Raw genomic sequence first — 22,500 nt, forward strand, 5'->3', positions numbered from 1 at the left:
TGCGCATAGAAATTTATCAACACACAAAAATTTGCACATATGCATGGTAGGTTGGGGCCTTGGAGAGAGAGAGAGAGGGGGGGGGAGGGAGAGAGGGCGAACGAGAAGGAAGTTTAGAGTTAGTACAGTGGGGCCGATCTAATGGTTGAAGCTGAGAGGGATTCATGGAGATGATGATAACCTCACAAGCTGAGGACGCCAGGAAAGCCTGAAATACATCCACACAGCGCTACTGCTGCAGTGTGTGGTGAAATGCTCTCTCAAACTCTCTCAAAACATTCAAAACGGCAAACAGCAAAAATCACATTACCAACGTTTAGGAAAAGCACTATAGCTATAGCTGCCTGCTGGAGGTACTACGGTACTATAAGGGTCGGGATCCTTTAGGACAGGGGTCTTTAACGTTGTTCAGGCCAATGACCCCTTAGATGAGAGGGAGATGAAGCAGGGACCCCCCTCCATATTGTATAAAATTGTGTTTCAGATGAAACTTTCAGATGAAACTTTACTTGGTCTGCTCTTTTTCCCTGTACACCTATACCTCTTTGCCAAAAATTGCTGATCTCAAAACGCCTTTTGAGCTTGTAGATCTGCTATTTTTGGCTAAAGTTCTCATCAGAATAGGGATGCTAGGGTTCAAGTGGTTAATGTGAAAATAAATATCATATCACACAAAGATTTGACGGCCCCCCCTGTAGTAACTCTTAGGACCCCTGATCCCTGACCCCCTGTTGAAGACCCCTGCTTTAGGATTGTAATTATTCCAGTTCTTTAGCGATTCCCCCTTGAAGGCCTGATTCCTTAAAGGGACATTTCGCCGATTTTGCAACCAGATCTTATTTTAATGAAGTTTAGGACTCAAGAAACAAGACCCTGGGTTTCTTTTGTGTATAATCTGTGTTTTTAGATATCTAGTAATCTTCGAAGATCTCGTGATGTTATTTACGTCACGAGATTTTGTCTCAATCCTTTCCGCACTACATGTTGTCTCAACGCGTCTCAGTTAGACCAGCTCCAAAGACACCCCCGAGGGGTGTCCCCAAGATTTGGTCCAACCTTGAACCGTCTTGGACTCCACCCCATAGAGTTGAGGCAGCAGCGGCTGCTGCTCATGCAGCCAGCGGGCTCATGCAGCCCCCCCCCCCCCCCCCCCCCCCCCCCCGCCGGGGATTTTAGACAGAACAGAACACAGAAAACAGCCCAAACTGCGCATTTGTTCGCGGACCGGCATGCTTTGGTTTGGTTCGGATCTGGGGGGGGGGGGGGGGGTCGCTCATCATTCGAATACCAAAACTCAGAAGACAGTTGGCAGTAAATGACTGGCTGGTGGCTGCTATTTATGTTATCGAATCACTACATAATGTTATATCACTGCCCTAAATGGCGAGATATTGACAAGGGAAGGATGATTAAAAAATCATTATGTCCAGCCTTGATGTCTGTATAAGAAATTACTTTGTACAGGTGGAAAACTTTTGTTAAATTTGCAGAGTGACGCATTACTTTACCTGAGTTACATCTTCTGATAGTTGTACTTGAATGTTGACATGAAATAATAATCCTGTTTAGTGTTTCATAAGCGCAAGCCTGAAAGAATCCAAATACAACGTGGAGACAACGACGGTAAACAAACACGTTGAAAGGCTAGGATCAAAATACCAAGGATTCGACAGTTAGGTCGCTACTATGCTACATGGAAGTAGAACGGCAAAAGATACCAAGGATTTGTCAGTGATGTGACATCACTAACGAATCCTTGAACATGAAGGATGAGATGGACGCTTTTGACTTCCAGTGTTGCCAGATATTGTGAAAGAAATAAGAAACCAGGTCTATGAAAACAAGCCCAAAAGAAGATAACTTAGCCAAGAGCACTTTAAACCTAGACATGGGATATTATATATTTGAAAAATGCCGATCTACAAGCTCACAACACGTTGCGATGTTACCCATTGTGAGCTTGTAGATCTGCTATTTTCCAAAAAGATCTTGAGGGGAAAAAAGTGCAAAATGTGGAGTATTTTTTTATCGTTTTAACAACACATATTTGGTTGGGGCTCCCTGGCACAAATTATAATTTCAGATGGGGGTCCGTGGAAAAATACATGAACATGTTTGAGAACTACTGGTTTAAACAACAATCAAAACATTTGGAAGGATACAAGCCCAAATATCAACTACATTTTAGAAAGAAGCCGCTTATAATAAGCAGACATGGCAACACTGAACACTGGCACACATGTTGTGCGTTGTCGTTGAAGATCACACCCACAGGCAGCCTCCACTCCCCCACAAGGAGGTGCAGTGCACCAAAGCATTATGGTCATTGTAGTATTGCAGCGTTCCAGTCAAATCCTAGTCAAACACACAGATTTCATTATTTTTCGGGCCATAGGGTGCAAATTTCAAATTGCTCTACTGTTATCTACTACAAATACTATTAACATTGAGTGATTGCAGTTTCTTCCAGGGTGAAATGCTCCTTTAATCTTCTAATTCTTTCGTATATCATCGCCAAATGTCCACAACGCAGTGTCGTTTAGCCACGCCCCTTGTCTCTGGTCCCACTTGGAAGAGGCGGGCCTCTCAAGGTGGTCTTACCAGTACTGAGCTGCAGGCGCCACCTGCGGAGGTAGGCAGCCAAGATGCCCATATCCTGGCTTATTCCCTCTTCCATCGCCTTCCATGTCGGTTGTCGCAGCATAATGGCCAGATCATCTATGTAATAACCATACTTTCTGGATGTTGTCTCCGGCAGGTCGTAGGTGTAGATGTTGAACATCATCGGGGTTAGAACAGACCCCTCCGCGACACCGTATCTCAGTCTTCTCAGTCTGCTTTGCTGGCCATTGCTAGGCCAACATGCTTAATAATTTATCCTCCATCATACTGTAGGTCTGTGTTGCTCTGTGTAAACAGTGTCAGGCTTGAGTGGTTAATTTGCAGCTCTCTCTCTCTCTCTCTCTCTCTCTCTCTCTCTCTCTCTCTCTCTCCTCTCTCTCTCTCTCTCTCTCTCTCTCTCTCTCTCTCTCTCTCTCTCTCTCTCTCTCTCTCTCTCTCTCCCTCTCCCTCTCCCTCTCTCTCGCTCTCTCACCAATTAGCAGCTCAGATTTGGTTACTTAGGCTTGTTTTTCTTGACCACAGGGTTAAAATGTAATTTAGATGCATGTTATGTAAACACATGCTAGGTTCATTGATTAAGTTCCTGTTTTACCTGTGATCCTATCCTAGTTTACTGATGCACTACACTGTCTCTCTGCATTTGATGTTTGCGATTAACTTGTTTATTGTAAGTCGCTCTGGACAAGAGCGTCTGCTAAACGCCTAAAGGCTTTTATTTTTTAGTTTCGCTAAAAAATAAGAGCCTGGACCAGCCTGTTGACGTTCATGGAATAGGAAGTGTTTAATTTCCCCAACCAACCAGAGTGCAGCGGGCGTCACTCCAAACGTCGTGACGTCAGGGCTCTCAATGCTGCACATTGGGGGAGGAGGAGGGGCATGGGGCGGGGCGGGGGCTGACGGACAGATCGGTGAACCAATGGGATCTCACGGAAATTTTCTCCGGATATTTTGAACCCGCCCCTCTATGCCAGATATCAGACACGCTAGGCCAGACTATTGTATAATTCACTCTGATGTGTAGTTTTTACATTCTCCTCGCTAATACGCCTGTGTATGATTCTCATCGGCACGTTTGGCCCTAGTTGAGTGGATAGAGAGGACGTCTGGTAATCAGAAGGTCACAGTTCAACCCCGCCCCCTTCCTCCCCCCAGCCTGCCCAATATCCATGTCAAAGTGTCCCTGAGTAAGACACTTAACCCCTAACGACCCCACCCCCCGAGCAGACATCGTGACCCCGTAGGTCAATGTCGCTGCCATACCTTCACTGCTAGAAATTATATATAACCGAGTTATATATTATATATACTGTTTCTAAGTACCTAAAACTAGAACTAGTTCTACGATTCACTCGATTTGAACACAAAATAATTTTCCAGACAAATCTTTTTTTTTTCTCTTACACAAATCCAGTATTTTCCTCTCTTTTATTATAATTCTTTTTTACAATACTGTGTTTGCTCTTATCCTCTTTTCAATACAGTAGCACATGACTGAAAACTCTTTTTTATCAATTCTCTTACAAAGATCCTGTATTTTCTTCTCTTTTTTTTACGCGCCCTCTGCTGTTTGCATCGCGATACATTCTTTATTAAATCGATTTAAATTGTCACCAGTTTGAATTGATTTTAATCGATTTACGCTAAATCGTTACATGCTTACCATCTATGTAAGATAAGGTGTTTTGGTATGAAAACCCCACATTTCTTTCTTTAACCAAATAACCTACATTATCCCAAAAAAAAGTCCAATAGTATCTCAGAAAGATATATTATCGGCCCGGCCCCTGTAGGAATCCGAGGACCCCCTTGGGGTCCCGGAACCCCGCGTTGAAGACCCATGTTATTACTCATGCACGGTTAAACACTTGACATAACATGTCAGCTGTACCTCTCACCTTCACACAGCATGCCTGTAACACGAGCCCCTGTGCATTGTCACTGATTTGTCACTCAGTCTTCTGACCATGCAGCCTCCTCTCTGGTGACTTCACACAGGGCTGCTGTATCAGTTCAACCTAACACCATCTGCCCTGGCTTTACTCTGTGATGTAATCTCTGTCTATGTCCTGACCTGGGGGGGGGGGGGGGGGGGAGGAGGGGATTACACTTGCAATAGAATTCACCTGTAGCGTATAAGTGAAAATGTCTGTTAAACCAGTGGTTTTCATTTAACTCTGAGAGTGTACAAATGGAACCAAATGGACCCTAACGGGTCCATTTGGTTCCATTTGTACACTCTCAGAGTTACAGATATATAAGGGTCAATTTGGTTCCCTAATTATTCATTTGGCTGGGGACCCCCTGGAACCCCCTCAAGGACCACTGGTGGTCCCCGGACCACTGGTTGAGAACCACTGTGTTAAACGGACAGTTCACCCCCAAAATGACTTTTTTCCCTATCGATTACTCACCCCATGGAGCCCGGTAAAGTCTCCTACAGGAAGACTCCACCGGTCCTCGCATTATTGGCTTTGGAATGCGACAAAAACCAAAACAAATCCATGAAATCAAGGTTTCATAGGGTGTGTAATTGATAGAAAATAAGAATTGTTTTGGGTGAACTATCCCTTTAACCAAGTCCAATTTTATACTGTCAAAAAAATAGCCGACCTACCAGCTTACAACAACACGTGACGCATTGTGAGCATTTTAATCAGAAAACGTTTGTTTTGTAAAGGTTTACGCCTAGAATGACATGCCCAGAATAGGGACGCCTGGTTGAAAAGCGATCAAATTGAAAGGAACACATACTGAATCACATTGAAAGGAACACATACTGAATCTCATTGAAAGGAACACATACTGAATCACATTGAAAGGAACACATACAGAATCACATTGAAAGGAACACATACAGAATCACATTGAAAGGAACACATACAGAATCACATTGAAAGTAGCCTCGATCTCCAGGCTTTTATTGTTTAGTTTTGCTAAAAAATAAAAGCCTGGCCCAGCGCGTCGGTGTACTCGGTATGAGGAAGTGTTTCATTTCCCAACCAACCAGAGTGCAGTGGGCGTTGCTCGTAATGTTGTGTTAACGGGGCGGGGGTTGACGGACAGATCGGTGAACCAATGGGATCAGGCGCAATCTCTCGCCGGCTCTATACACCCGCCCCTCTATACACGAAATCAGGAGCGTTGGGGCAGCCTACATTGAAAGGAACACATACAGAATCACATTGAAAGGAACACATACAGAATCACATTGAAAGGAACACGAAACAAATACAGTTTGTAGGAAATGCAGGATTGTAAACTTGAACCCTGGGACTTATCTGTGTCCGCTTGTTCTGTTCTGTCTGTCTGTCCACAGCCTCGCCACCACCCAATGACAATGAGGAACGCGTGTTCCGCGAGCGAATCGGGCCTCGCCGGCGACAGGGGGCGGTCCGACGACGTGTCCATCAAGTGAACGGACACAAGTTCATGGCCACCTACCTGAGGCAGCCCACCTACTGCTCACACTGCAGAGACTTCATCTGGTGGGTTGGTCGCACACAGCACACAGCACACACACACACACACACACACACACACACACACACACACACACACACACACACACACACACACACACACACACACACACACACACACACACACACACACACACACACACACACACACACACACACACACACTAGGCCTGTCACAATAATAACATAATTTGCAATTATTTGAGATCATTGCAATTATTTTGCATGTTGAAAAATTCCATGTTGAAAAATGTTCATAACATTTCCAAAAATAGTGGAAATAGCAGATCTACAAGCTCACAACGAGCTTGTAGATCGACTATTTCCACTATTAATGTTTTTTTAATGTATTAAATATGTCAGTTATTTCTTTGTATATGTACAGTAGGTTATTTGTCATATCTGCCTTGTGCAACTTGAAAGCCTAAAAGCCAAACAGAAATGTAATTTCTCTTTGTGTTCAATAACAAAAACACAATTAAAGAGTTAATCGCAATTATTTGTGTGACAATTATGTTAGTTCCTGTGCTTACCGTAAAGGCCTCTAACTCTACCTTTGATGTCCACAGGGGCGTGCTGGGGAAGCAGGGATACCAGTGCCAAGGTGAGTGATGATCTCTGTCGAAATTGCAGTGTCTCAAGAACAGACCGTTGTACATTCTTTCGAATGTTCTCCCAGAATAGGGACGCAAGTGGGCCTCCAAATTATTGGCAAAACAACTGATGCTGCGTTCACACTGGCAACTATCCAAGTTGAGCTGGCTTCAACTGCAGCTACAAAGCTACAAAACCGCTATAAGTGTTGTTTGACCATTTCCACTCACCTTCTCTCTTCACACAATTCCTGCTAATTATTTCCACCATGTTCTTTGTAACCGCAGGCTTTATATTTTCCTTTATATTTTTCTCGCTTATCGGACTCAACAGTGACTCTGCGACAGATGTGCTTTTTGTAACTTTGTATCTTTTATCGCTGCCAGTGTGAACGCGACATAAGATTTTATTGAAGCCGTAATCCAATCGATTGATTGATCATTTCAAATGAAACATGATCTGAAAATGCACGCGGCCCACCCGTCCGACCACTTAGCACAGTCCACAGTACTCTTTTTGAGATTTTCCAAGTGGGCCCTGATCCAGAAAAAGTTGGGAACCCACTGCATTAAGACCAATGTTCATTGTTGACCAGATCCGTAACCGGTGAGACATTTTAGTTGTACATGCTGGTGTTTGTTTGTTGACCCTGTTGCCTCCCTGTCCTCCCAGTGTGCACGTGTGTGGTCCACAAGCGCTGCCATGAGCACATCATCACCAAGTGTGCGGGGATGAAGAAGCAGGATGACTCGGCAGAGGAGCAGGTGCGCACACACACACACACACACACACACACACACACACACACACACACACACACACACACACACACACACACACACACACACACACACACACACACACACACACACACACATACACACACACACACACACACACACACACACACATGCAGTACTAGGGATGGGCGTTTATGGGGCACGTACACACGCACGCACAATGTCGCAGCACGGCCTACTTTCCTCACAGCCTCAGGGTGGGGCAATGCTCACATAGTACCTACATAAACTACAGTGCAGTAGATATTCTGCGCTTGCATGTACTGACACTGTACCTCCATGAACTACAGTAATTATTCTGTACTTTTACACACACTACCTACATATATTTAGGCCTGTCACAATTATTACATAATCGTCTAATCGCAATTATTTGAGATAATCGTCATAATCGTTCCATGTTGAAAAATGTTCATACATTTTCAAATATTTAAAAAAGCAGAAATGGCAGATCTACAAGCTTACAAAGCGTCTCGAAGTGACGTATAAGATTACTATGTCAATAGTTTCTTTGTATATTTAATTTTTTGTCATATCTGCCCTGTGCAATTTTTGATCGCGAAGCCTAATTGGCAAACAGATTTTCATGTTCCAATGTTCAATGCTAAACACACAATTAAATCGTTAATCGCAATTATTGAGTGACGATTAATCGTCAACTTAAATTTGTAATCGTGACAGCCCTACGTATACTATAGTATATATTCTGTACTTGTACTTCTGCTTGACACTGACATTTCTTCCATGTACCTACAAGCATTAATCCCTCGCTTAGTGTTGTCTATAATGTGTGTGTGTGTGTGTGTGTGTGTGTGTGTGTGTGTGTGTGTGTGTGTGTGTGTGTGTGTGTGTGCGTGTGCGTGGGTGTGTGCGTGCGTGCGCGTGTGTCTCCCCCTGTAGGTGGGCTCCCAGCGGTTCAGTGTTAACATGCCCCACAAGTTCAGCATTCACAACTACAAGGTCCCCACCTTCTGTGACCACTGTGGCTCCCTGCTGTGGGGACTCATGAGGCAGGGCCTGCAGTGTAAAGGTCAGATGAATATTCATAAGGCATATAAGGGCAGTGTGTGTGTTCACTGCTGTGTGAACGGGGGCAGTGATGGAAGAAGTACTCACACATGTTTTACTTAAGTAAAAGTATCAATACTGCAATGTAAAATACTCTGTTACAATTAACATTCCGGTATTCAAAATGTACTTGAGTAAAAGTACAAAAGTATTGGCATCAAAATATACTTAAAAGTACCAAAAGTAAAATAACTCATTGTGCAGAACGTCCCATTTCACAAGTTCAAAATGTATACAAAAATGTATGAATGTATACAAAAATAGCAGATCTACAAGCTCACAATGCGTCGCATCGCAACGCATTGTGAGCTTGTAGATCGGCTATTTTCAATGGCCGCAATGTATATAGGGCTGAAATGGTTAATGTATGTTTTGTGATACTAATCTAAATCTGCAAAGTAACTAGTAACTAAAGCTGTCAAATAATTGTAGTGGAGTTAAAAAGTACAATATTTGCCTCTAAGGTGTAGTGGAGTAGAAGTAAAAGTATTGAAAATTGGAAATACTGAAGAAGGTCAAAATACCTCTTAAGGACAGTACTTAAGTAAATGTACTTTCCACCACTGGTGGGGTCGGGGGGGTCATGATGCATGGCCTGCAGCTTGGCCCATACTAGCTTGGCTTATTAATATAATAATAATAATAATAATAATAATGAATAAATGTACCATTGTGTGTCTTGGTGCAGTGTGTAAGATGAACGTCCACAGACGGTGTGAGAGCAACGTGGCGCCCAACTGTGGCGTGGACGCCCGGGGGATCGCCAAGGTCCTGGCTGACCTGGGGGTCACGCCCGACAAGATCTCCAACACGGCACCGCGCAGGAGGAAGGTAAACACACACACACACACACACACACACACACACACACACACACACACACACACACACACACACACACACGCAACGCTCTGGCTCCCATTATAGACCCCTCCCCAGTGGTTATCAACCTTTTCTGGATCAGGGGCCCACCCATCTGACCACTTAACTCAGCAGCCACCTGCCCACCACTGCAGAGTCTAGGGTCTAAAAGTTACTTATTTTCTATCAGTTAACCACCACACGAAGCCTTGAATTCATGGATATTTTTTTGTTTTTATCACATTCCTAAGCCAATAATTTGATAACCGGTGGAGTCTCTCCGGTAGGAGACACAAAGAGTCTCCTTTGTGTCTCCTACCAGATACATTAGCATCTTTATTATTATCATCAAATTATTGGCTCAGGAATGTGACAAAAACAAAAAAATCTCATGGGGTGTGTAATTGATAGAAAATAAGATTTCTTTTGGGTGAAAACAGTAGCATCCACCATTTATCAAAACAGATAACAGCACAGGCAGATAACAGCAAGGCAGAACAGCGAAAGTGCATTTATTGGGGCATAGAGTTCATCAGTCTAACAGCCCCTGGGTAGAAGCTGGATTTAAGCCTTTCAGTTCTAGCTTTGATGGACCGAGGCCTCTTGCCCGAGGGGAGCGGGCCGGGTGAGTGGGGTCCTCCATAATGCTCCTACTGTACACCTGCTGATGTAGGCAGGCAGGTGAGTCAGTAGTGTAAACAGTGGCAAGCAGTGGGAGGAATTAAGTGGCATAACGACTACATTGGGGAGAAAAAGGGCTGGAAATAATTGGCACCAAAAAATAAGAATACAGGTGTCCCTTGGGCAGAAAAGGTTTGAATATAAACATCCCAAACACAGGGGTACAAAATGCCATGAACGCCACAGAAACATAATTGTCTTATTATCTTCTCTGTCTGTCTGTCTGTCTGTCTGTCTGTCTGTCTGTCTGTCTGTCTGTCTGTCTGTCTGTCTGTCTGTCTGTCTGTCTGTCTGTCTGTCTGTCTGTCTGTCTGTCTGTCTGTCTGTCTGTCTGTCTGTCTGTCTAGTTGACTCCAGGGCAGGACCCTCCCCAGTCACCTCCTGAGATCACTCAGAATGAAGAGGACCGTTTCACCCAGCCAGCTGTCACCACCTCGCCCTCACAGCAAGGTTAACGCACGCACACACACACACACACACACACACACACACACACACACACACACACACACACACACACACACACACACACACACACACACACACACACACACACACACACACACACGCTAGAGACCTGCACTAGGCTCTGAAACTAAGACTTCAACTTTAATGTCCTCGGAGGGAAGGACAGACACAATTGGAGGTACAGCACAGAATATGTGGACAAATTAAAACCACCTCAAATCAACAGAAACAATAAGAGCAATCCAAACTAATCATAGCAGACCAGGCAAACATTTAAAGGCAATGTCAACTGTCTGCCAACAATTGTAAACTACCCCAAATGTCCCCCATGGCTATTGCATCTTGTTTAATTGAGTTATGTTAATTATGTTATGTATATGATGTGTGCCTGTAGACCTTGACAACCTGGTCAGGTACAAGGATAGGACAACGTACTGCCCCCCCCCCCCCCCCCAATGATTTGACCACAAGTCTTCACAGTCTTTCCTAATGTATTACTGATTTTGGAACCAGCATTGCAAATACAATAACAAAGCTTACTCTCAATAAAAGATTTATGAAATAGAATTTTGTTAAAACGTAAAAAAAGTTCTGTTTCCTAAGTACATGCGCTGGTTTCGGGGCCCACTTGCAATGTCCTCACGGCCCGCCCTCACGGCCCCGACCCACAGGTTTAGAACCAGTGGAATCTATAATAAGACCAAGATATTTCTACTCCGTCACCTCCTCCATCTCGCCTCTCCTCTGATCCTAGATGGAGTGGGTTGGCGGAGCATCGCGTCTATAAGTCTAAAATGGGCTCTCTGGTCTCTTACCCATTAGCCTCTCCCCTGAGGACCTGCAATCTTTGCCTATCCTTGTGAGGACATTTGGTTCTCACAAAGATAGCAGTACGAGTACACACGTTTATTTACACACACACACGCACACTCGCGCACACGTGAGCTCGTGCACACACGCACACACACACACACACACACACACACACACACGCACACGCACACGCACACGCACACTCACTCAATGCACTCTGAAGTATAGGGGCTGCAACTGTCGTCTATATTCTTAGTGATTATTCCATCCATCCATAACTTTTTAGGCTATAGGCTATTTTCACTATATTAACCCATTAAGACCTGAGGCCAGTTTTCTGAAAAACTATCAGTGGTACTCAAACTTTTTCATGTCAAGGACCCTCGACATAATGTGCATTTGGCTGCAAACCGCCAGCTTGTATATCTGCTATTTTTGAATAAGCAAAGTATAAAATAATGGGTAAAATTGTTAAAATCTGAAATGACAGATGCTTTTCCCGGTCTTAATGGGTTAAAAGGTTTTAATATGACAATAAAAAAAGTTTTTGGACATATACAAAGTTTCCGCCTGACAGCGACGATATTTGAAAAACGGACACAGACAGAAAACATAATCCATTCATCAGAATCATCACCCTGTCTGTTTTGATCCCCAAGTGACAAGCCTGTCACGTAGGCTTGTTTTTCTTGACCACAATGTTAAAATGTTAGATAGCAGGTTCAATGTACAGATTATTGTTTTGATAGTAATTGTTTAGAATGATGCTAGGTTCTTGGTTTACTTGTGATCCTAGTTTACTGAGGCACAGTGTTGATTTAGATTTAGTTTTAGTCATAGTCTTTTGAATAAAATTCGGTTTAGTTTTAGTCATATTTTAGTCACCTGAAATGTTTTACTGTTAGTCTAGTTTTAGTCGACTAAATATAAGATTATAGTCTAATAAATCTACAGTTGATTTAGTCGACTAAAATGTATTTTTGCGGTGCCTTAATGGAGTCGTAATGGCTGATTTTACACTTGGTTGCATGCTGAAAATAGCCGATCTACAAGCTCACAGAGCACGCAGCGCAACGCATTGTGAGCTTGTAGATCTGCTATTCTCAGAGCGCAACACCCGAGCGCAACCAAACATAAAATGACATGTCTTTTAGTTCTACTGGATCTCTTCTCCACTAGTCCCTCACTAACATTTTCGTCTAGTTTTTATTTGTTTGACGAAATTGTCAATATATTTAGTCTTAGTTTTAGTCATCATAGCTTAGTTTTTGTTTAGTTTTTATTTCGTTTTCGTCAGTCGACGAACATTTTTCGTCATAGTTTTAGTCGACGAAATCACTACAGGGTCACTACACTGTCTCTCTGCATTTGATGTTTGTGACTATACCTTACCGCTGGTTAAGAGCGTCTGCTAAAATGCCTTAATTGTAACTTTGTAAATTGTCGTTTTCAGAGCTGGCCGGCTTGGTACGCCTGCGCCAGGCGCTGACCCTGGAGCAGCACGGACAGCCCGAGAACTCTGCTTCCTCCACCACCTCCTCTTCCTCTTCCACCTCCTCGTCCTCCTCCGGCTCCGGCTCCTCGTCGTCCTCGTCGGGGGGCAAGGAGAACGGACAGCTGCCCAGGAGAACCCTGAAGGACTTCAACTTCATCAAAGTCCTGGGCAAAGGCAGCTTCGGCAAGGTAGGGCAGAGGAGGAGACAAAGGGAGAGAAGAGAGAGGGGGCGGGAGCTGGGAGGAGAGAGTGTGTTTGTTCCAGTGTTGATTTTGACAGCAAATTTTGATTTAGTTTTAGTCATTGTCTTTTGAATAAAATTCCATTTAGTTTTAGTCATATTTTAGTCATCTGAAATGTTTAATTTTTTGTCTAGTTTTAGTCGACTAAATATCATAAGATTTTAGTCCACTAAAATGTAAGTCGTAATGGCTGTTTTTTTTTAAAGAGCTGGAGAGACATGGGAGACTCCTTTTACTGAACAAACACTCTATAGCAATGAGTACTATCAGAATATAGAGCTATTTAACACTTATTTTAACAAAAGTAAATCACTTACCCTACTTTTAATAGAGAAGCTAATGTGTATTCAAAAGAATGTAATCGGCAACACAATTGTATACAATATGTTGTGGGGAGTCCCATCTCTGTCTCAGCTAAGGGGGCTGAGAGAGAGATGAAAAACGTTGAAGACCCCTGCTTTAAGCTACAATAAAACGTTCATAATTTGAATCAATCTGTATGCACATCTGCAGGATGGAGTGGTCTCCCTATGCTCTTCTGTTGAGAAATATCCTCCCCCTGTCTTAGCTCAGCATGTAGAAACTTTAGCCCTCGTGCGAATCAGCCCTTGTTTTAAATCCTGGCTAGGGACATGAACAGATTGCAGCTTTAAAAAACTTTTTTTAACCTAACTTCTTCAAAAGAAAAGTTCCGAAACACACGCATAATAGAACACAAACACAGATCGTAGAAAGAAATTCAGTGGGAGAAATCCTAGCACCGTAATAAGCTGCGTTTATAACTTCAAATCCTACGTTTTCTTTTCAACCGGGGAAATTGGCCCCCGGTTTATTTTAAACACCTCCGTGTTTTCGGAATCGACCTGGCACGTTAACGCATTAGGACCGGGAAAGCATCTGTCTTTTTTTTATTTGAACCACTTTAACCATTATTTTATACTTTGGCTATTCAAAAATAGCTCATAGCGCGGCACGAAGTGACACGCTATGAGCTTGTATATCTGCTAAAAATCTTGAAAATGTGTTCAAATCTTTGAATATATATATATGTTTTAAAGCGAACATTTGTAACTCAAATCTTTGCTTCTGGGGGTCCCTGGAACAAACATATTTTGAGATGGGGGTCGGCAGCCAAATGCATGTAATTTTGGGGGTCCTTGACATGAAAAAGTTTGAGAACCACTGACATAGAAACATGCGTTTTTCAGAAAACTTTAGGAGACATTATGTAGAATGGGGTCCTCACTCAGGTCTTAATGCGTTAACACGCAGCGCTGTCATTGTTCACATAGACACACATTGTGAGCGAGAGTCTCCCCAGATGGCAGACAAACGACATGCTCCTGCGTTGGCCGGCAGTAGATCCCATGCCAGGAAGAGGCAGAAAGAACAGTTGGATGGAGAACACTTGTGAAGTAGAATAAACATAGGAGCGCACTTCAGAAGTTGGCTGAGAGCTTCGGGAGTGGGCTGGGTTTGAAGAAAGACAGACGCGGCGGATCTTGCATTGTTTTATGTGGTTTGGTGTGGTGTGTGTCTGTGTGTGTGTGTGTGTGTGTGTGGGGGGGGGGAGGGCTTCTAATATTCAAGTTTCTAACGAGCCTTAAAAACTTTTAATCAGCCTCCTTACTTACTGGGCACGTCATAATAAGCGAACAGTCGCCAATTACTAGCCAATCTACGTGGCTCACAACGTGAGCGCTTTGTGAGCTTGTAGAACGGCTATTTTCAGCGAAGATATTTGGTGTAGAAGAAACGGTCAACGCAAGTATATCGGGTTTAATTGTTTAAGCCCTTTATACTGTACTTTGTCATACGACAGTAGCGTAAATAAACGATCTATAAGCTCACAACATTAGCTTGAAGATCTGCTATTTTTGAACATTTTGCCCCAAAATAGGGATGCCAGGTTGAAAGTGGTTAACCCCCCTTTCTTTCACCTTTCTCCGATTCTCTTCTTCTACATTTTTTTCCTCCTCATTCCCACAATCTTCCTCTCCATTTCCTCAACCCGACCCGACCCCCCTTTTCTGACACTTTATGTCCCCCCCCCTCTCTTTCTTCCCTCCTCTGCCTCCCCCTCTCTCTCCGTTCCCACCCGTCCTCTTCTGTCTCTCTCTCCCTCCCTTTGCAGTGCAATGCAGCCCTTAGTGCACTTGACCTATATATGATGACCATGCAGACATACTGTACCATGGCCATTTGTTCTCATGTTTATGTTACTTAGGCTTGTTCTTGACCTACAATGTTAAAAATGTAATTTAGATGTTATTTAGACTCATACAAGGTTCATTGTATACCTGGTATCCTATAGTTTCAAGGTACAGACCAGTGGTTCTCAAACTTTTTCATGTCAAGGACCCCCAAATTCATGTGTAATTGACCGCGGAACCCCATCTAAAAAGGTTTTGCAAGGGACCCCCAGAAGAAAAGATTTATGTAAAAAAAATATCAAAAGTATAAAGATCTTTCCAAATATTTTAGAGAAAATAGGAGATCTACAAGCTCATATGAGCTTGTATATCTGCTATTTTTGAATAGCCAAAGTATAACATACGGTTAAAGTGGTTAAAATGATTGTGATGCTATATTAACAAATTTTGCTGGGGACCCCCTGGTAACCCCCTAAGGACCCCTGGGGGTCCCCGGACTCCACTTTGAGAACCGATGGTTTAGACTGCGAGGGTATTGGTTTACCTGTAATCCTAGTTCACTGAGGCACGACACTGTCTCTCTGCATTATGTATGTCTGTGTTTACCTGGCTTATTGTAAGTCGCTCTGGATAAGAGCGTCTGCCAAGTGGCTATACATGGTAATTGTATTCCTGTCTCCGTCCACCAGGTGATGCTGGCGGAGCTGAAGGGTACGGAGGAGGTGTACGCCGTCAAGGTGCTGAAGAAGGACGTGATCCTGCAGGACGATGACGTGGACTGCACCCTGACGGAGAAGCGCATCCTGGCGCTGGCCCGCAAACACCCCTACCTCACCCAGCTGTACTGCTGCTTCCAGACCCGGGTATAGGAACACACACACACACACACACACACACACACACACACACACACACACACACACACACACACACACACACACACACACACACACACACACACACGTACAAGCTCACAGCGCGTCACTTCATGCAGCTCTGCAAGCTTGTACAGCTTGTACTTTTTTATTCTTGAAAGTTTGAGAACTGATTCAGAAGGCGTTTGTATCAGATCTTAATAGGTTAAAAAAAGAAAACATGCAGCTTTACTTAAACGAGCCACCAGGGTGCTCCATTGTGTTTTCCAACACAACCCACCTGCTGCTCTACTAAACACCAGTAACACGTACGTCACTGAGAATCGCTTTGTGGAAATGCAAGATTTATTGGAACATTTTTACTTTCTTTTTTTTCTTCAGAGTCTCGGGTTTTGTCAAGATGTTTTTTGGGTCATTTTTATCCGTTTTTGGCAGTGACAGTGGAGAGAGACAGGAAATTGTGGAGAGAGAGGAGGAGAATCACATTCAGCTTAATGGTCCTGTCCAGCCCGGGATTTGAACCGGGCACTCGCTGATCAGAGCATTGCACCCAATGTGGGATGCTTTCGTCGATTTCTCAATAATAGTTCTCCTTCAGTCTTTCCTCCTCGGAAACAGGAATATTGTCAGCAGCAGGTATCGATCGGCTTTTTTTTTTTAAAGTATGAAAGACTGAATCGATTAAAGATTTACCCCACCCCACCCTGTCTCTGTCTAGGACCGTTTGTTCTTTGTGATGGAGTACGTCAACGGAGGAGACCTGATGTTCCAGATCCAGCGCTCCAGGAAGTTCGACGAGACGCGCTCGCGCTTCTACGCCGCCGAGGTCACCTCAGCGCTCATGTTCCTGCATCGCAATGGGGTCATCTACAGGTACCTGTTCTAGCACTGCTACACAGCAAAACACCTCAGGGTTAAATATAGCTCTGAAATTCTATGAACGTATCCATGAGGGTATCAAGGTCAAAGTTACTCTTTTACCTTGAACTCTTCTTCTGGAATCATTTCTTTGGGTTTGTATGTTCTCTCTCTCTCTCTCTCTCTCTCTCTCTCTCTCTCTCTCTCTCTCTCTCTCTCTCTGTCGCTCTCTCTCTCTCTTTGTCTCTCCCTCTCTCTATTTCCTGCCTCTCTTTGTCCCTGCATTGATGCTCTTTGTTGATGTCATTCTTTTTCTCACACTATCTCTCTATCTCTCTCTCTTACTCTTTCCTCTCTCACTCCCCCTTTCTCCCTCGTTCACTCACCCCTCTCCTCTCTATCTTTCCCCCCCCCCCAACCCGCCCTCCCAGGGATCTGAAGCTGGACAACATCCTACTAGACGCGGAGGGTCACTGTAAGCTGGCAGACTTTGGCATGTGTAAGGAGGGCATCACCAGCGGCGTCACCACCACCACCTTCTGCGGCACGCCCGACTACATCGCCCCTGAGGTGAGCCGCCACCGCACTCACATTGTCACAACAACAACTTATTAAGTATATTTAAAAAAATTATATAGGGGCATGGTGGCGCAGTCGGTAGCGCTGTCCCCTCACAGCTAGAAGGCCCTGGGTTCGATTCCCGCCAGGGACACTGTGGGCGCCGGGGGCATGTTCTCTCCTTCGCGTCATCAGTGCCCATACCCTAGGTGGGGTTGACTAAAGGGCCTTTCTGTGTGGAGTTTGCATGTTCTCCCCGTGTCCCCTAGGGTAGGTACCCTCACAAAATACATGCAGTAATCCTGGTCTCTATTAGTCTCTAGTTCGGGGCTCTCCCCAGGCTGGCAGAAGGAGAGCCTTAGAGCCGTTTCACACTCAGGTCCCGGGTGCGCACTCCAGACCGCTTGGCTAGTGTGAATGTAGCGAATCGACCCGCGAAACGGATCACCGTTCCGTTCCCGAAACCACCTCGGGAGGCAGTTTCGGATCCGGATCATGCGTTTTCGGGTACGGTAGCTGCAATGTGAAAGCAAGCGTACCGTTAGACGGAAGTGGCCCGCTATTTGGAATAGGTGACGGTATATAAACTCGACAAAAACAGCCAACAAAAACACGTCGCAGATCAATCCACAGGGGTTCAACCATGGCCGTAACATATCCACACCAAGCAGTAGCACAGCAGAGCAGTGCTCTCTGTAGGCTGGAATCCAACCGTTGCGGCATCCATCCGTTGGATGCCGTATGTGTTGGACGCCTGTATGTTGGATCATGCCGTCTGTCAGCGCAGCACCGGTTTGAAAAAAAGAAAAAAGACACACCGACATTCCATAGGCTAAATCAATGCATTTTGTGATCGCATCGCACAACTAATAGCCTACTAAAACTAACGGGGAATACCAGAAAATAATAATATTTTGACATACGGGAGAAACGGTTGGTGCGGATATTTAAATTGGATCTCTACTACATATCTTTGCTGTTAGGAAGAAACCCTGTATCCCATATTGCAACTTTTAATGCTTTTTCATCATAAATGAATGCCCTATTGTCATACAGTGTCACACAAAAGTAGCAAAAATAGCCAAGCTACAAGCTGAAAATGCGGTGCAATGCGACACATTGAGCTTGTTGATCCACTATTTTTGATATTACAATATAGAGCAGATAACCACACTGATCTTGCATTGGAAAATATAATTTTTATTTTAAATATGAACAAAGGCAGGAGATGCACGTCCCCACAGTTCTTTTTTACACACAGTGCTGGACCCACAAATCATAAATAAATAAAAATAAAAAGGTGAGTCTGCACATAAACTGCTCTAGTCTTTTTAAATTATAACCAAAGCTCTAAAGTTAACGTTTCTCCCATGTAGGGCTAATAAATTAATACATAAAATAAGGAGACTCTTTTTAAATAACCAAAAGTGAACTTTCTCTTATTATTATTATTACTTTAGAGACTATGGCAAGCGCGATCCTATCGCACACCTTCCTACATGACCAGCTATGGCTTTGCAGTCCAGAGGATGAGATTAAACAACAGACAGGCAGCGTTGCGGAATGCGTTTGTGTCAACTGTACTTGTACTTTTCTTCATAGAGAAAAAGAAGAGCACAGGGCGCATATATATATATATATATATATATATATATATATATATATATATATATATCATTCAGTCCGACTTCACTGTAGGCTACTATAGTTGCCTTTTCATTTTGTACTTAAGCTGTCGTGAAAGTTTATAATATTTAGAGAAATTTAAAGTTTCAAATGCAAAAGTAGTAGTAGTTGTGAAGGTTAGTAAACTGTACATTTAGACTGAATGTTTCCTGTATCCTCATCTTGCGCTAATGCACACAAGTGTTTCACCAGGTTTTGAAACCCTATATTAATGCGAGCCCAGCACAAACATTGTCGCATGGTTGATGACGTCTGTGTCCACAGAAGAAACACTATGTGCATGCCGCCACCTATAGGATCGGGGGTATATATGCATGTGTTCTCTGGCGCGATTGGATCTTGGCCAATGTGAATGCAGGCCACTGAGGCCACCATTCGAACTGGGAAACGTTTTCAATGAAAACGGATCCAGTGAGAAACCGCCCTTAATAGCCCAGGATTACAAGCTTAGGCATTGGCACTGGGTGAAAAATAGGTTACAAAATCGTGGGATAAAAATGTAAAAATGTATATGGACCAGGGTGATCAGCCCATTGGGAGCGCATGCCCGTTGTACCTGGGAGTATCAGGGAAAAGTATCAGGGATGTCATCACCCCTGACATAAGGGATCTCTATTCTAAATGGTCATGAAAACTGACAGACAGACAGACAGACAGACAGATCTCATCTCAATATATGGACATAAAAGGGACACAGACAGACAACCGACTTCCCACTAGGCCAGGGATTTTCAACTAGATTGTGAACCAAAGACTACCACCCTGTCTAAGAATCAACCTGGGGACCACTGTTGTGCTGGGTGCATGGGTAAACTAACAGGGAGCGATTCCCCTTCTTGAGATTTGTCTAACTCCCTTTTCTGAGGAATTCTCACTTTCACAGTAAACTGACCCATTTTGCTTTTACCGTAAGCTCTGGGAATGGTGCCTGACAAGTCGTCCAGAACAATGGATTGTGTTTCATACATGACAGAGTCTGTGTGGACGTGTCAATGAGCTGATTCTCTGCTGTTCAACTACCTTTTGGTATTGAAGCACACGCCTCCTCAAATGACCACTGATAATGATGATAATGTCTTTAATTCTTCTGTACTCATCTCAGACACAAATAGCAACACCATGTTTCTCCAAAATAAAATTAAATCAAATAATGAAAAAAAACTAATATATATATATAAAGGAGTAGTTCACCCAAACAATGTTCTATCAATTACACACCCCATGAATCCTTGAATTCATGGGGAATTCCTGAGCCAATAATTTGTCCTACCGGAGAGCCAATTATTGGCTTAGGAATGTGACAAAAACAAAAAGAAATCCATGAATTCAAGGTTTCATAGGGTGTGTAATTGATTGATTGGTGTGACATTGACAAATGTTCTCTTCTGGGGGTCCCTGGCACAAAATATTTTCAGATGGGGTATGCGCGGCCAAATATATATCAATTTGGCACAAAAAAGTTTGAGAAACACTGCACTACCAAGATCATATCCACGTGTACACATACGCTGATGGTCTATTTTTTTTTTGCTCTTTTTGCACTCTCTTTCTTTTTTTAAATCTTTTTAAAGGTTTTATTATTATTACTGCTATTATTATTACCCCTGTCTGAAGGAAGCCAAACAGACTTGAGGTACTTTTACTTTACTGGAGTATTTCAAATTGTCTATATTTTTACTTCTACTCCACTATATCTCAGAGGCAAATATTGTACTTTTACTCCTTTTACTCCACTACAATTATTTGAAAACTTTAGTTACTAGTTACTTTGCAGTTATAAATTATTACATTTTAAAACATACATTAACCACTTTAGCCCTATGTTATACCTTGGCTATTAGAAAATAGCCGATCTACAAGCTCACAACGCGTCGCGCGTTGTGAGCTTGTAGATCTGCTATTTTCAAACATTTTTTTACTTTAACTTTTGGCACTTTAAGTACATTTTGCTACCAATACTTTTGTACTTTTACTCAAGTCAATTTTGAATTTCTGACTTTTACTTGTAACAACAGAGTACTTCTACATTGCAGTATTGATACTTCTACTTAAGTTAAACATTTGAGTACTTTTTCCACCACTGTCGTTCAGATCCTACAGGAGCTGGAGTACGGTGCGTCGGTGGACTGGTGGGCTCTCGGCGTGCTCATGTACGAGATGATGGCGGGCCAGCCGCCGTTTGAGGCCGACAACGAGGACGACCTGTTCGAGTCCATCCTTCACGACGACGTCCTCTACCCCGTCTGGCTGAGCAAGGAGGCCGTGTCCATCCTGAGGAATGTATGTACCATCTGCTGGGTTGCCAGATCTGCTTATTATAATTTCTCCGCAAGATTGTATTTGAAAATAGCCGATCTACTGCAGATCTACAAGCTTGTAGATCTGCAGTGTTTCTACATCAAGTTACCGTGGCCGGAGGAACTATTTATTTGAATCCATTCAAACCGGGAACGCATCTGTGTAACCACTTTGTCCATATGTTATACTTTGGCTATTAAAAAATAGCAGATATACAAGTTCATAGCGTGACACAGAGTGCCGTGCTATGAACTTGTAGATGTGCTATTTTAGAAAATGTGTGCAAATCTTTGAATAATTATATATTTTTTAAAGCAAACATTTTTAACTCAAATCTTTGCTTCTGGGGGGTCCCTGGGACAAAATATTTTGAGATGGGGGTCCGCGGCCAAATACATATCATTTTGGGGGTCCTTGACATGAAAAAGTTTGAGAACCACTGATATAGCAACATAAGTTTTTTCAAAAAACTGTTAGAATTTGTAGAATATATATTCAAAGATTTGCAAAAAAAAAATCACGATTGTTCAAAAATAGCAGATCTGCAAGCTCATAGTGCGGCACTCTGTGCCACGTTAAGAGCTTGTACATCTGCTATTTTTGAATAGCCAAAGAAATCTAAAATGACAGAGATGCGTTCCCAACTGTTGTGAATGGGTTAACAGCATTTAACATTCAAATGCAGCAAATGAGACTCTGCGCATGAGTGTTGACCTGTCTGCCTGTATTCCTCTGTGTTCACATACCACCTACAGTGCTATTTACACAGCTCTACTATTAGCTCAATGGTGCTCTTCACACAGCCCTCTGACGCCGTGGTTGTCACATTTGCTCGCTTGCTTGTTTATCACAACCCCTGAAACTGATTAACTTGTTTATCCCGCGCCAGAACTGATTAGCAGACGTGCAGGGCAGGCCAGGCCACTGTGTGGGCTTCTGTTAACACGTT

General features: G+C 43.3%; 1 protein-coding gene across 1 annotated transcript in view; it reads left to right on the forward strand.

The window, feature by feature from the left end:
- prkcea (protein kinase C, epsilon a) overlaps positions 1 to 22,500 on the forward strand; it is a 59,917-nt gene that overhangs the window by 32,435 nt on the left and 4,982 nt on the right. The window contains exons 3-13 of the mRNA XM_080456064.1: positions 5,939 to 6,107; positions 6,671 to 6,705; positions 7,368 to 7,459; positions 8,396 to 8,525; positions 9,252 to 9,394; positions 10,453 to 10,555; positions 12,840 to 13,069; positions 15,966 to 16,139; positions 16,870 to 17,024; positions 17,441 to 17,579; positions 21,345 to 21,533. Of these exons, the coding sequence (XP_080312190.1) occupies positions 5,939 to 6,107; positions 6,671 to 6,705; positions 7,368 to 7,459; positions 8,396 to 8,525; positions 9,252 to 9,394; positions 10,453 to 10,555; positions 12,840 to 13,069; positions 15,966 to 16,139; positions 16,870 to 17,024; positions 17,441 to 17,579; positions 21,345 to 21,533 (1,559 nt within the window). The remainder of the gene's footprint in view (positions 1 to 5,938; positions 6,108 to 6,670; positions 6,706 to 7,367; positions 7,460 to 8,395; positions 8,526 to 9,251; positions 9,395 to 10,452; positions 10,556 to 12,839; positions 13,070 to 15,965; positions 16,140 to 16,869; positions 17,025 to 17,440; positions 17,580 to 21,344; positions 21,534 to 22,500) is intronic.

This window comes from Gymnoscopelus braueri (genome assembly GCF_963280865.1).
Source record: "Gymnoscopelus braueri genome assembly, chromosome: 17".
NCBI classification, from domain to species: Eukaryota; Metazoa; Chordata; class Actinopteri; order Myctophiformes; family Myctophidae; genus Gymnoscopelus; species Gymnoscopelus braueri.